The sequence below is a fragment of the Drosophila guanche genome, unplaced genomic scaffold (genome assembly GCF_900245975.1).
Source record: "Drosophila guanche unplaced genomic scaffold, DGUA_6, whole genome shotgun sequence".
Lineage (NCBI taxonomy): Eukaryota > Metazoa > Arthropoda > Insecta > Diptera > Drosophilidae > Drosophila > Drosophila guanche.
The window spans coordinates 3979651-3995639 of record NW_022995743.1 but is presented as its reverse complement, the minus strand read 5'-3'; the positions used below and the strand labels follow the sequence as shown (position 1 = coordinate 3995639).

Genomic DNA, 15989 nt, shown 5'->3' with positions numbered 1-15989 from the left:
GCCAGAGCCACAGCCGCACCCGCTCAGTCCTTGGGCATAGTCCTTGGCATCAATTGTGCTCCTGTGCAACGTGGAATGGAGAGTGGCATCATCTCCTTATCTCGGCCGCCCATAATTATGGTGTACATCTTGGCTGGACGCCCCGCCCTGTCCCGCTCGTTCTTGGCATCCTGCTGCAGGATGTTCAATTTTCGCTTGCCTTTTGCGTCGCTTTGTCATTTTGATTTCCTTATTTGGATTGCCGCGTACTCCCCTGCCCCTGCCCCTGCCCCGTCGTTCCATTTTGCATGGCTTTAAGTGGCCCCACAGGCCTCCGCCATGAAGCCATCCCGAAGCCCATTACTCGACTAGCGGCTGTGACTGGGCTAGCAAATTATCTTGTGGCAAAATCAAAAGTTTTCCGCTTTCGCTGGAACTGGGGAAATGGTGTCAAGGACACAGAATGCTCGCGGTTGCTACCCACTGCCGAGGCGGCAGATTCAAGAAATTATTGCGGAAACGGATAGCAGAGCCCGCAAACATTGTTTAACTTTCATTGCTGCCCGCCCGCTCCCACTGCTCCACCGGCTGGCTTGTGCGCTCTCAAATAAAACACACACAAAACAGCAAAAACACAGCGAAAACAAATTGAAAAAAAAAAAACAGCACACAAAAAAGGAGAAAAACGGAAAGCAAATTTCCAATGAAAGCCAAGTTTTGCAGCTCTTGTTTGACCTTGCGCTTTGTGTGTGCTCCTCCGGCACAGAGCACCAGCATCAGCACCCAGCATCAGCACCCAGCACCCTTGAGGTCTTGAAGTTTTTCTGGGGAGCAAATATTGAATTGGCAGAGTTGAAAATTTGCGTCGGTATACAGCAAATACTTACTACTTAACTATTTGCGAATTTACGATGCGGCCGATTATTTCACTTAGATTTTTCATGTTTAACTAATGATTTCAGCACTGCCGCACTTGTATATTTATATTACGAATTTTATTATGATTATTTCCTTATGTAAATGCTCTGCTGGGGAGGCCAACTTTATGCTTTCTGAGTTAGCCACAAAGGAAATGGCATTTGAACGTTTTAAGTTCCATTTGTAATGCATCTCTCAGGGCTGTGTTGTAAGTTGTAAATCTTTTGGTATATGGCAAAAGCGACACGCTTTGAAATGAAAATTGCTTGTAGTTACAAGAGGAAAAGAAATGCGACACCCAGACACCGGAAACCGGAGAGTGGAGAGCCAGAGGAGAGCTTACAATGCGACTTGAGTCACACGCACACACATGCCACACTTAATAGCTCATACGGCCCTGTTGGTCCTTTGTTGACTGCCCTCGTTTGTTTACGGTTTAGTGGATTAGTCCTGAAGAGAGAGAGGGAGAGAGAGAGAGTGAGAGAGTAGGGAATAAAACACAACAGCATCCTGCTAAAAATAAACAAAAATAAAAACCAACTTTGGAAAGAACAACAACATCAGCAGCAGCGGCAGCGGCACCATCCAGTGTTGGGGCAATTTGTTGCCTCTTTTGAAGTCAAACAAATCTGCATAAGGTAGAACCCGAAAGCTGTAACAATTTATGGCCAAGCAGCAAAACCAACAACAGGCCCAAGTCGAGTGGGTTTTTCCTCATACATAAATTATGTATTTGCCGCCTGCTCTTTTCTGCTTAAGCTCTGTGCATTTTGCAGTTACTTTTCTTGGCTGTTCATATTTAATATGATTGTTTTTATTTGTCTGGCTTTTCTAATGGAAATGCAATTACATTGCACTTTAAAACTAATTGCATTTCGACCACTTTTTGTGGTTTCTTTGATTTTTGCAAAAGTTTCAATTAAAGTGCATTCCACAGAGCAGTGGTTCCTCCTCCTCCTAGCCGCACCCCACAACCCAGCCATATTTTGATTACTCGGAAAAACTTGCTCATTTCATGATTTTCGGTCTCTCCCTCTCTTGAAAAGTTTTGTCTAATTTAATTTGTAGGCTCCGTCGCGTGGCTGCAGCAATATTCATCATGAAAACTTGCAAATGAAACCAAAGCTGGGACTAAGCATGGCTCATAAAATATTTAAATAAAAGAGCATATCCACAGATTGCCATAGAGATCAAAGGCTTTGCATCAGCTGGGACAACGTTCAGAGACGTGGAACAATTTCAGCACCCGAAAAATGCAATAAATATTCATATTTAACTATAATAATTCATCCATCTATAGTGCCGTCTAAATCAAGGGACTAGTCGGGCAAAAAGTCGACTACGTTTATGGTCGGGCAATTGAACAATTCGTTTGGGGTAGCAGGCTGCCTGCCTGGACATGGACATGGAATGTGGAATGTGGAACCCACTGCATTGCCGTTCATTGGTCTTTATGGTTGAATGGGAATTCAAGTGGTACTTGCAACTGTTTTTACACCATATGAAGTGGTTATATTCGCTTTTCCTCCATTATTTCAACATTTCACGTTCATTATACATTTTGTCAGTAAACCTTAACATTTGCACTAAAAGCGTTCGATTTGGTAAAAGTTTTAGTGGAACTTTAGAGAAAGTTTTCGAAGCATTTGTATAAGCTGCCAGCCAGTGCATTGAATCAATGTGTAATCCAAAATTCGTGTAGTGTGCATTCGTGTGGGTTTTCAGTTTGAGTTTGAGTTTGAGTGTTTTATTATCGATTGAAACATGTTTGTCGATTGTAGATCTTATGCATGAGTGCACTGCCAACGACTAGGAGAAGTATGCACGAGTTTGTCCAGGGTAATTTATGTCAAACGAAAAACATTTAAATATATTTTGTTTTGATTTAACTTTGCAATTTTTTGCACTGATTAGATCTATCGTTTGCATAAATATATCCATAAATGTATACAAACCTACCAAGAGACTTACATTTATCGCCCATTAAAATGAATTTTAAGGTTTTTATTGAGCCCGAAAGTTACCCAAAAACGTAAGTTTTAATTAGCTAACCCAAAAAGAGAGAGAATGATATTGCCAAAGCCACACATACCGTACGTTCATTCGAAGAGAGAAAGAGCCACAAGCAGCGTGTAATTACGTTTTACAGCAATTAAAAGTCACAAAAGTTTGGCTTAGTCAACTGTTTAAAATACTGAAATCTTGGCCGCGGCGCCATGACGGCGACTTGCTGGGCTTTCGCTTGCTTTTCTCTCTCTCTCTCTTGCTCTTGTCCTGTCCCACTCTTTGTCTGTCTATCTGTTACGGTGCCGACATTTTCTGGCTCTTGGCCATGCCCGGGGAGCCCTGGCCGGAGTTGTGCAATGTCAGCTACGCCATTTAGCCTTGTCACATTATTTTGCTTATTCCCACAGCCCACAGCCCACAGCCCACAGCCCACAGCCCCTGCTGCACACACTATGTGTGGCCGCTCCCTCTCTCCGCTGACTGCTTCTACTCGATTTGGTCAGCTTTTCTGGGTCCTAATTGTTGTAGTAATCGTTGTGCTCTGGTGGCATCGGGAACCGTGGCAACCATCCGCCATTCATTCATTCATGGTTATCCATTTCCCCCGACCTTCTGCATTCAGATTTTCGGTTTCTCTGCCGCACCCGCAATGTCATCAGGAGTCTGGGAGTCGACCGACGCCCGTCTTAGAAGTCATCAGCATTATCAGTCGTGCCCATGTGTGGGTGTACGTCCTGGTCGCTAGGCACTTAATTTTAGTTTTCGGTGCAGTGCGGTTCACTGGAGTCTGTCTGCAGGCCGTGTGATGCTCGCTCTCGGATGGGCTTCCGCGTGTCTCTGTGTGTCCGTTGCCCCATGTTTTTGCCACTTTCTGCGCTTTACAGTGGCGTGGCGCACTTTAGTACTTTGCATCGGATGTTCCATTTCCTACTTTTCCCCCAAGGCCCACACACACAAACAAACATACACACATGCAGATATCTTTTGGAACATCTAAAGCTTGAAATTTAAGCATTTAAAATACAACTGAAAATACATTTTCCCAACAAATTCATTCTACGAATATATTACATCTATGCCTTGGGTGTTTGTTTATTCCTTCTTCTGGCTAAAATGGTGTTTCCCTCAGTGCACTGATGAGTGTAGGCCATAGCTATAGATATTTGCCCCTAAACAGATTTTCTAATTCAGCCAGCAACATCGATTCGGGTGATTGAATGGCTGGATGGGCAAGGGAATGTGTCGAAAGGACCACTGACTGTCTCAGCACCTCCTTTTACCTCCTTTGTTTCATTTGCATTCGCCTCAATTATGCCGGGTTCTACATGGCAGTTCACTCGCTTCATCAAGATGTATAAAATATGCAAATGATTTCAGTTTCAAATTGACTAAAATTTATGTAAAGTTCCCTCTTCTGCTCAGCTCTGTTCTCCGCCATTCGCCGAAGGAGTGTTGTGTTCCAATTGCCAGCTCGCTGCATTGTGTTGTGAAACTGTTATACAGAGGAAACACAGGCACGGGCACCGGGCGAAACAGTTGGCAATGAAATGGGTAAACTTTGGGAAGAATCGGGACAAATGGTAGCTTTAAGATACTCTTCAGTTACAAATATTGTACCTTTTGGCATCTGTACTTACTGCTTATTGCAATACTGGGTACATGGAAAAAGCCTCGTTAATAGTCTGAGAAAGTGGTTGCATCGGGTATACCAGCAGCAACAAGCTTTTCTTCTCTCTTTTCTTTATTACATTTCCTTTGCTACTTCCTCCTTTCCTTCTCTTGTTGTTCCCTGTTTATTCTCATGCAAATACTTCACACTTATTGCGCGTTGCTGTGGCATCCGTGACATTCTCTGGCCACTCCCACACCCGCCACACTGTTGGGAGAGTCCCAGATACATGCAGTGCAGCAGCTCTCTTGGCTGTCCTTGCCGTGTGTCCTGTGCATAATGCGCCCAGTATAGTGATAAAGGAGCAGCAGGCAAAAAAAAAAAACAAAAAAAACTACCGCCAAAGAAAAAGGCGCTGGGGGAGCCTTTGTTTAAGTCCACGCGAGAGCCGTGGAGACCCACTCGCAGCTACCTCTCTGGTTCTCGCTCTCGCTCTCGCTCTCGCTCACTCTCTTTCTCGCTGTCTCCCCCTCCTTCATTCGAGGTCCCGTAACAATTTGTACGCCTCAGTGCGTGCGCATTTCTGGGCACTTAAGTTTCTATACAGAGCCCATCGCCATTCTCCCCAGTGCCACGATTTCCACCGTTACTTTTTCCTCTTCCTTTTGGGCTTCCTTCCTCTGCCTTCAGTTCCCGAGTCAATGCTTAATTTTTGCCCTAACGAACTCTCCTCTGCTCATCTTTTTTTCTAGTCTCTTTTTTTCGCATCTTTTTGTTTCCATCTAGTTTTCCATTGAACATTTTATAAATTGCGACTATTTTGCATTTCTCATTAGAAGAGCGAAAGGATCCGCCCAAGCTCCCATTCCCCCCACCACTGATGAGTGCAATTAGCAATTTGCATAATAAAACTAAGGAAATTTTCATTTTTATTATAGTTTTCTTGACTTTTTGTGTGCTGCTGCTTGCAACATAACAGCAAGTGGCAAGCTGGCAAAACAATTTTCATTAATAATAAGTGGGATTCTGTTTGCCTGATTCTGATGCCTCTCCATGATTTAAGGCTGACCAAAAGTAACCCCTTCAATCCTTTCGAGTCCCACAAAAAGGTAGATATCCTTTTGCTATGTGAAACTGCTTCCAAATTTAATGAAAGCGGCATTCAAATGGAAATTTGTGAAACCCCCAAACCAACGAAATGTCTTTGATAGTTGCACATCCTACAAATGGTAAACATATACATTTACGACTTTGTGTAGAGAGTCCCACATCCCACATCAGATGTCAGGCCATATGCATATTTTTGGGGTTGCTCTCGACTGTTTTGCTTTGTCATGTCGGTCACGTGGCCCGCTCACTTTTGAATAAATTTGCGCACAGATTTTGGACACATCCACAGGTTACGCTGGCTGCTGCTCCTCATGGCAGGCATTCACGCCTTACACATAATGGCATAAATAATGTACATACCCATCAGATGGTGCTCCAACAACCATAACAATAATAGCAACAAACAATCCAGACGCAGGAGCTAACCGGAGCTAGTGCCGGAGCTGGTTGCCACAGACAGTGTCGTGTCAGAAGATGCTCGTTATGGTATAAGCAGCATAATATTCTGTAATTATGGCAACAATTTATGCCTGCCTGACTGCCTGCCGCCTGCTGTCTTCTGTCTGCTCCATGGCCCATGTTGTCCAAAGGATTCACGTGTGACTTTCATTCAGTTGGCGGTAATTAACCCTTGTGCTCGGTGCAACGCACTCTCCATCTCCATCCCCATTGTAATCTTAATTATAATTATTAATTTATATCCCTTTATTCTTTATGCTTTATGGCTTTGCTTTTGTTGCCAATGTGCAACACCTGCAGGCTGCAGGCTGCAGGAGAGGGAAAATGCTTTTCTATTTGAATCTTTTTTCTTATTTTCTCAGCTCAGTTTTCATGTAATTAAATCCATTAAAAGAATCTTTTTAATTAGTCTCATCTATGGGGATATTATCACATTATAAGCTGCCATTATACGTTCAGCAATTTGCATAGCGCCAGTCCAGGATGTGCTCCAGACTCCACATGCTACAGAGAAAGCCAGCTGCAAGAAGGAATTTATTTCTTAACAGCCTTCGATTTCGATTGTCTGCAGTTGAAAACTTTACACCGACAAACTTTTGCTTGTTTTTTCCCCCCAGACAGTTGTTGAATTCTCTGGTAAATGCAATTTATCCACCAGTATTTCTTACTTTAATTGGAATAATTGACCAGTGGCCAGTTGCTCCAGTTTTCTAATGCAATTTGCGGTGGGGAAAAAGTTGTGTTCTGTTCTCTTATATTAATACAATCATTATTGCAATCAATGTAGCCGCATGCTTTGCAATTAGGGGCGTGGCATCAGCACTACAGCTCGGGTTTTTCAGTCACGTTCCGGGGCCAGAACGTTGCCATTCCTCTGACAAAGTAAGCCAAGTTTCTCCATTTCAGCCAACTGTGTGGCGGCAGGCTGTGGGTTGGGGCCACTCTGGAGATGTTCTTAGAAGCAGCGCTGACTGCAGCGGCAGACAGACGAGGAGACAGGAAGTGGCCGTTGCATAAAAACTTGTTAAAATTTAATAATTTATGGCCCTGGCCCAGACAGTGAGTAGCCGTGGCCAAATGTGTAGCAGGCGGAAGAGGCGGACACGTAGGGGGGGGTGGGGTTTGGGGGTGGTAAAGCTGAGAAAGCAAGTAATAGACGTCAGTTTTTGCCGTGCGCGCTGCTGGTGGGCTGCAGCATGAAATTGGCTCAAGTTTGTCCAGCCAGGACCCGCATCCTGGAGCTGGACTGACAGCCGGCAGCAGTGGGTGGGACTGGGAGCGGGAGTGGGAGTGGGAGTGGGAGTAGGGGAGTGTCCCGCTGTCCTGCAATTTTCGGTGTCTGCTAAAATTGCAAAACACTTGGTCCACGCCCTCTGTTGTTTATGCAAGAACCAACTAATATGTAGCTGTAATTAAATTTTTTGACGTTGTCTTTGCCTTGTGCAGGAAACTGTCCTGTTGTGGTCCTTGCTCCTCGTCTCGTGTCTCCCGGCCGCTGAGTTATGAGCAGGCTAAGAGCTCCATCTACCTGTCACTTGGCGCACAACGTGTTGCTGTCCATTTTGCCGCACTTGATATAAATTGACTCGGCCAAGACGCTGCCAGCGAGTCGAGTCAGAAGTTGCTTTCGCGACAGCAACGCCTGCAACGTGAGCAACATTTTAAGTTGCAGGATGCAGGACATGTACCCTCCAGTGCGGGTGGGTGGTGGAGGGAGTGTTAATGGTTGGTAAACCAATTAGCAGCGACTGCCGACAGGCCAAAGGCTAAAATGTGATATTTAATCAAGTTTGCAACGTGAAACCGAACAGCCATAGCACCTGCACCTATTCTTTGGTTTAACCTGAGGGGACAAAAAGGGCTGCCAATGATTTATTTCAGTGTCTGGCAAAGTGTGCGGGTGACAGTAATCCAGGATTTAAGTCGCAGCCCCAGCCGGGCATCCGGTCCATCCGCAGCCCGAGTAGCGGGGCGAAAATGAATTATCCGTTTTGTATGGAATCAATTTATGTGAAGCTGCAGGACATGCACATCCTTCTTCGCTGAGATATGCAGAGCAGCACACGCGGGGAGCAGCTGGGTGCAAAAACAAATGACACTTCGAAGCATATTTTTGTTCTTTAACTTGAAATTAATTAACTTTTGTGCTCCTCTCTGTGCGTAACGTGCACTGGTCCGTGCTGTCGCGTCAGTTGGTCGTTAAAAAATATCCAACAATATTTAACTGTCAGTATTCGCGACTTTTTATGCTTCGACGAACGCATAAACAAACCGCACGACGTGCCACAATTCCACAACTCCCTCAATACGCGCAGTACTGTGACTGGAATATATGCATATTCCATTCGTATATGCCACTGGATTTGTGTGTACTTTAGTGGCCATTCATCCATACATTCGATGGCTCCATTAGCAACTCTCTAACAAAACATTTAATACCGAGATTAGCCCATAAATCAACACTCAATGCCAAATATCCGTTTGTTTATTTACTCGCATTTTATTTACTTTTCCATAATCGCTCTCTGCTCTGTTTTTGACCAAAGGTTTGACAAACAGTCGAACAGAGCTAATCAATCCCAAAGACAACAGGCAAATATTTGGCCCAGCTCGATTAAAAATGTTTATTTAATCCAGACAGAGTCCCCCGTTCTCCCAAGAGCACTCCCCTCATTCCCCGGAATTGTTTTGTCAACGAAATTGAGTTTCTGTGGCCTGCCACAAAGTAAGTCCACTCGAGTAGCCAACCGACTGGTTTGTGGTGAAGGTAATAATAATCGTATAAAATAATTTTGATAAGCACTTTTAATCGCCGTTTAATTGATTGTGTTTCTTCGACAACTGGTTGACAATTAAATGCTTGATTAAAGAGCCCTTGGACACAAGATTGATTTATTTGGCACTCAAGACTTGAGGGAATTTAATCACAACAATTCAAATATATTTCCCCAAGCGACCGACTAATCAAAGTTTTAATGAATAAATTGAAACGTTTTCACCTTTATCCTCTACGTGTGAGTGGGCAAGGAAAGGTTTTACTTTGAAATAAAATATGCATTTAAATCAAATTCGATTTTATCGATTCTTTCAACACATCCGCATGGAAATTGTTTCCATATAGCTATGGGAATGAATACATTTTTGTATCCGTGCACTTTGCCATAAATCAGTCTTTAGTATTTCTATTTTCAAATGGCATGTAGAAGAGTGTAGCAGAGTGTAGCAGAGTGTTTGTGTCAATATTATATGAAATAAATGCCGCTCAATTGGGATCAGAAAATAGAAGCAAGCATTTAGCCCATTCGGCGCTCAATTAATCATTCAGTTGTGGTAAAAACAAGTCCCTGGCCAGGCACTTGGCCAACGGTTTTGGGTTTTTGTTTTGGGTTTTGATTGTTATTTTTGTGCAGCTATAAATAATACAATATTGCCCAAATCCGTTGGACATCCAGTTGGACCAGGGGATTGTTTGCCTTGGCCCAGTGCATCGCTCAGCTACGTGCGTGCTGGGATTGCGTTTTTGTTGTAAAAGCGATTCGAACAGGTGCCTGTCTTCCCAGGCTTTTACCTGCATCTCGTCTGGAATTAATGGGCAAGGGGAAGCGGAGTTCGATACAGATGCAGGGGCCAAACCAGAGCCAAACCAAACAAAGAGGAGGAGGAGCAGGAAGACGAATGCAAATTGCGCTGTCTGCACAGGATTCTGTTTGCATAGCGATGACGATGACGAGGACGCATCTTCGGAGCCACCTTGGGAGTCGATAACTTGACTCTGACAGAGATCCCCGAAGCGAAGCCAGAGTAAACGAAGTGTAAGGCAACGAGAGAGGTGAAGGAGAGCGGGCGGAGGTCAAGGGTCAGAAGGAGCAAATGTCCGAGTATGCAAATATTGAACGAGACAATCAAATATGCAACAGGACGAGTATTCTGGTCGTTTTTTCATTCCTTTCTTTTCCTTTCCTTTCGGTTCTTCGTCCTGCCTGACCTGGCATTAAATTTCGTAAGGGGGGAACCCCCATTGACAAAAGGGTTGCACGTCGCCCGACTACATAAACAGTGGGTCAGGCAGTGGCGAGGGACTTCAGGATATTTATACGTTCGTTTGGGTGAAGATTTGGGTGTGAAAAACTTTCATTTTTGGGCAGAGGCCTCTCGGTTGGGGCTTGACCCCTGGGAAAGCCTTAAATCAACATTCAGCCCCGGGAAATGATAAAGTTTCTCCCTTTAGATATATACATATTATTCATGAGTGAGTCCAGAGCACAGCCAATCAGAGGCCATGGGCATCATAATTTTCCATTCATCGGGGGTACAGTAACAGACAAAGACTCGCTCAAGATAAAGCTTTAGTCATTCATTTAGTGGCCTTAATGTGTTCGCGATTCGCGGATAACTAAATCGGAGTGCACTCAGTTGCTTCTCTTTAGTCGTAAAAGGAGACACACACACACACACACACACACACACACGCATACAGCCATGGCTTATCGAGTATGCAATCCCAGAGATGTGGCACATTCACTCGCAGATCAGATTGCACGTGTGCGAGTGGCTCGATGGGTTTCAATGGGGTTCACAGTTGAAAAGTAATTCACTTGTGCGGTTTTCCCTTTGAGCTTTACCCGCAAACACACACTGACACTGACACTGACACAATAATTGTATGCACTTGAGAGCACACACGCACACACACACAACATGTAAATATGCGATGCACTTGTATTGTTTTCCCTTGCCAGCCAACGGACTCTTCCAGTAATGATTATTGCTCTACCATTCTGTGGGTAATGTTTGCAACATCTTTAAACGTTTGCCAAGTGCCACAAGGTGGGATGGGGAAACAAGCGAATGAAAGTCACGAACCAGCATAGAGAGCTCCATGGCTGCTGCTTCTAGGCTGTAAAGTTGATTATTGAACGATTTAAAATGAAATTTATACGAAGCAGAGACAACAATGAGTTCGGGTATAATGATAATTTACACATTGACAGTGAGAAACCATTTCAGTTGGCACTTGACACATGCCCGAATTGAATGTGCCAATCAGGCAGTCACATCCGTAAAGGCACACACACACACACACACACAGAACACACACTCCTTTGTCTACCAAAATTTCACCTCTGTCCTCGTTTCGATTTAACTTTCAATTTACTGCACAATGAACTCGAAGGCCCGGGCTTAGGGGTTAATAATAGTTAAAGTTCACACACACACACATTGTGTGGCACAGTGGCGTTGCAAGTTGCACTTGCACTTGCACTTGCACTGCCACTTGCCAGTTGCCAGTTGCAAGTTGCTTTTGTTGTTGGCACAAAATGTTTACACGAACTTTTCTAAGTTTTTTGGCCATTCATTGGGAGCGACTTTGTTGGCCAACTGCACTTTGTTGACTTTTATGGCCAGGAAGCTGTCAATATTGAGGCCAAACGCGATAAAATATGATAGTAAACCAGAAGCAGAGGCAAAAGCAGAACTGGAGACAAACACATTACGCATTACATTACAGAGCAGCGAGATTCTGGCTCCTGCAGAAGTGAACTTGCTGAAAGGTGCACCATAAAATTTGTCGTAAAAATAAAGCCTGAAATCAGCGAGGAATCCGCGTTGTCTTTGCAGCTTTTGCGCTTAATTTATAATTCTTAAATTGTAATCAGCACTGCCTCCGATTAATTACTGCATATTTATATCAGAATTTATATCACTCTCTCTCTACTCACCTGTCACTGAGCCCTGCCTGTGTGCCATTCCCTGTGGTCTGCTCTTAATGGTCTGCTCGATTTTAATGGGCGGCAGTCCAGGGCCCGGGCCCGGCCCCGGGCTCCTGTTGTGTGAAAAATCACAGGCAACGCCTCATAATTGCCACGCCCACGTTGTGGTGAAAACATTTGTCTGTCGACAGCAGTTGTTATTTTCCACCCCACAGCCGTTGACAAGCCATTTGTCAGCTTTACACAGAGGGTCCGCAACCCACTGACTGGCCCACCACTGCGGCCAGGTATCACAGATTAAGGGGGAGGGAAGGGCGGGGCATTGACCCACTTGCAACCACTGCCAAGTCATATTTTAACCACAAAGCCAATGCCGTGAATTGGAATTCATGAAAATGACCATCGATATGCTGCCAAAACCATTTGTGGCCAAGAAATTCAAAAGTCAAACGAACACATGAACAGGCACACCTTTTGATGTCAGACTTCATATCATATACAGAATGAATATTTATAGACAAAATTTTATATAATGAACATTGTGCGAAAGCTGCGAACGGGCCAGCAGCGGGCAGTCCTCGGGCTTTGGCAACGTTGTGCATCGAAGGATCAGTCGAAGAATCCACCGAAAGACCAGTCGAAGAATCCACCGAAAGGCCAGCCTCTGAATCAGTCCAAGGACCAGTCAAAGAATCAGTCAAAGGACTGCGGTGAGCTGCAGGCGAGTAATGTTTGCGGCAAGAGTCCTAGCAAATCAGGGGATTCCTCCAAGGGTACAGGCAAAACATCCGACAAAGCCAAAGCCGCTGACAAACGCAAAAAGGTGACCATGATCGATGGCGATGGTGTGGGCCCCGAGCTCACGAAAGCCGTGCAGGAGGTTTTCTGTGCGGCCAAGGTGCCCATCGATTGGGACATCTTCCAAGAGCATCGAGCGCCGGACAGCGAGGAGTTGTCGCCGCAGCTGCTGGAGTCGCTGTGCGGCAACAGAATCGGCATAGCCGGACCCATCAAGAGCCACCTGTGGGCGGAAAAGCTGCGCAAGGTGCTGAACCAGTACGCGTACGTGTCCGTGTGCAAGCACCTGGAGGGGCAGGAGTCGCCGTACGGCAAGTTCGACTGCGTGATCGTGCGGGATCAGTTCGAGGGCGAGTACTCGGGCATCGAGCATCGGGTGGTGCCCGGCGTCATGCAGACCATCAAGGTGAGCACCTTCGAGGGCTCCACGCGCCTCGCCAAGTTCGTGTTCGGCTACGCGCTGCAGGAGAAGCGCCAGAGGATCACGGTGGCCCACAAGGCGAACATTATGCAGCTGACCGACGGCAACTTCCTGGAGGCCATGCACGCGGAGGCCGACAAGCATGTGCAGGAGGTGCGCTTCGAGGAGCGCTACCTGGACACGGTCTGCCTCAACATGCTGATGCGGCCGGCCACCAACGATGTTCTCGTGTCCTCCAGCATGTACGGCGATGTCATCAGCAACATTGGCGGCAGCATGATGGGCGGCATTGGCATGTGTCCCGGCTATGCGGTCAGCCCCAAGGGTCAGCTCTACAACTGCCAAATCACGCCGCGCGACGACTTGGCCGGCAAGGATCTGGTCAATCCCACAGGCTTTCTGCTGGCCGCCGTGCTCATGCTGCGCGAACTGAAGCTGCACGATCATGCCGGCAGGATACAGTGCGCCATAGAAGCGCTGTACAAGGACTCGAAGCTACGCACTCAGGATCTGGGCGGAGAGGCCAAGTGCTCGGAGTTTGTGCACGCACTGTGCGAGCTGCTGAGCAGCCAGGATGGGTGAAAATTGGCAGATCTTTCGCTCAGTGTACAACAATTAATGGACGGGGACAACCCATAACAAAATAATTATATTCAGAGTGCCCGATAAAGCCATTGCTAAATTGTACTCTCTATTTTGCAACTAAATAGAGTACAGTTTTTCACTTAACGACTGGCTCGTGCAAAGTGCAACTAAAAGGCATCGGGAGAGGCTTATATGGGGAGGACATTGTGATAATTTGCTGGGGAAATGGTGCACCGAACTAAACACATTTATAATATGTAATTACCTCGCATTTAATTCACTCCTTTCGCTGCTGGTGGGGCGGTCATAAAAGTCGCCATCACTTGGCTATCGCCTGGCAGTCGTATATTTATATGGTCCTCCCAGACCAGTCCAGTGCAGTGCCTCGTCTTCGTGCTGCCCCACGAGAATGCTGGCTGCAGCGCATTTCGACAGATTTATGGCCGTGCGGCATTAACCGCCACAGATGCCAGATGCAGTTTCCTTTGCCCCTTTGCCGGTGGGGCTTCCACTTTGGGCCCCCTCTACTTTTTCGGCTCTTAATTAAGTTGCATTTCGAGTCCTGCCACGTGCTGTGGAGCGGGGCAGAGCCTCGGGTGCACTCTCTGATAATAAAAGCACATGTTGACATCTGCCCACAGTGTCAGGAGCCCATTATGTACCTATTTGGAGGCTATGGTGGATGTCCCGAGCGGTTGGGTGTCGCTGCCTTTGCTCCTGGCATGGCTATGGCCATGGCCCTTGGGAAAAAGTGGTGCTGGGGGCTGGGGCTGGGGCTGGGGCTGGAGGGAATACCGCTTTTAGTGCCGCTTAAGCTTTTTACACATTTTCGTTTATGGTTTGTGTCGTTTCACTGTGTGTGTGTGCCACTGTGCCGCGCCCCACCAACCGCATACTGGATGCGCCCAGGACGTGCTGTCAAGGCTGCGCCTATTAGCCTTTGGCACTCCACGCCAGTAAGAGTATCCTTTTGTTTTTTCTTAAATTGGAATGTCATAAAAGTGTATGTTTGCTTATTTAAAAATCATCCCAGAGTAAAAGGAGAAGCAACAAAATGGGCAACGTATTGTTTTTCTGTTGCTTCCTTTTGAGCCTTGGTCCCTTATCCGTTGTCCTTTTCTCAGGCTGCTCAGGCGTTCCGACTGCTCCTCCTCCTTTGTCTACTTGTGCTGCATGTTGCTGGCTGCTGGCTGCTGTCTTCTGGCTGGTGGCTGGTGCCGCCCTTTCGTATCTGGTGTTTGTCTGCGTCGACTTCCGTTTCCGGTTGCACGCTCGCCATTGCCTCGGCCCTGCTTTTTATTACTTCTGGCCTGCACATGCTTCTTCCCGGCCTGCACGTTTCGGTTCCCTGTTTTGTTGACTTTTAATGGATTTTTATTAAAAGCAAATGGGCAATGCAGCAGCATGGAAATGGAAATTCAACTCATGCCATGCCATGCCAAGCCAAGCCAGGCCAAGCCAAGCAGCCAGCAAAGGAGCATAGAAGAATGCTGCTGATTGCTCTTTGCATTTCAGATGGATGCTGCAGGATGGAGTTGCAGATGGAAATGCCAATTCAATTTCAGGCCCAAGCTCAAGCCATTGTGCTGCTCTGCATGGCAGTGGTAGAGTGACGAATTTCAAAGATACGAAAACATATTTCAACGACACATAATTGGGTATTTGTTGGGTGTTCCACTGTACTGTAATTCCCTTCCTGTCCGATCTGCCTGCGCGCTTATTTATTTCTTTGTTTTGCCACCTTTGACCTTTTTCTAGAACCTTTTCTCATCGATTTTTGTGTTTCCACTCGGTTGGAGGTTTGTTTGTTTCCTGCCAAGGCAACGAACTGCCAAGTGAAGACTTTCAACAAATATAAATGCGGCAGCTCCTAATGTACCCCCAGCCACGACTCCCCCACCCATTCGCGCAGACAGTAATTCGGCCCGTGGGCATTATTTGCACAGCGTACTGATAACAATGACCTTGACTTGATCCTGGAGTGGTGTGGAGTGGATTCCTGGCAACGGGTTGAAGTGATTTGATTTAATCATCGACTGTCGTAGGCCCGGACAACCAGCCAGCCAGCCAGCCAGCGACTGGTAATGAATAATTCATTACCGTTAAAGGATTCAAATCGCCTTGGAGCCGACACAGGCTCCCTCTTCGACTCGCGTCGGTGTCTGAGAAGTTTATTAATTCGCGAATCCTTTCAACTAATTTAATATCTTTGCATTTTAATTGACTTATCAAATCTGTTGGCCCCAAAGCCATAAATTAACTAAAAATGGGGTGGAAATTAAAGTCTAGAATTTGGACATATTCAGACTCGGAAAATTCTGCACTTTTCTGGTTACAATCGAGGGGGGGGGGGGGGGGGGGAAGAAGAAAAAAAAAAAAAAAAAAAAAAGGG

The 15989-nt window shown here is 46.0% G+C and overlaps 1 protein-coding gene across 2 annotated transcripts; it reads left to right on the top strand.

Moving 5' to 3' along the window:
* The first annotated feature begins 12263 nt into the window (after positions 1 to 12263).
* Positions 12264 to 13699, top strand: LOC117592040 (isocitrate dehydrogenase [NAD] subunit alpha, mitochondrial). 2 transcript variants are annotated; one of them, XM_034285512.1, is made up of 2 exons: positions 12264 to 12433; positions 12482 to 13699. In XM_034285512.1, the coding sequence occupies exons 1-2, from the start codon at positions 12326 to 12328 to the stop codon at positions 13592 to 13594; spliced, it is 1221 nt and encodes a 406-aa protein (XP_034141403.1). In that variant the 5' UTR covers positions 12264 to 12325; the 3' UTR covers positions 13595 to 13699. The 2 variants fall into 2 exon arrangements, with proteins under 2 accessions (XP_034141403.1, XP_034141402.1); XM_034285511.1 differs by having other exon boundaries at positions 12264 to 13699.
* The last annotated feature ends 2290 nt before the right edge of the window (positions 13700 to 15989 follow it).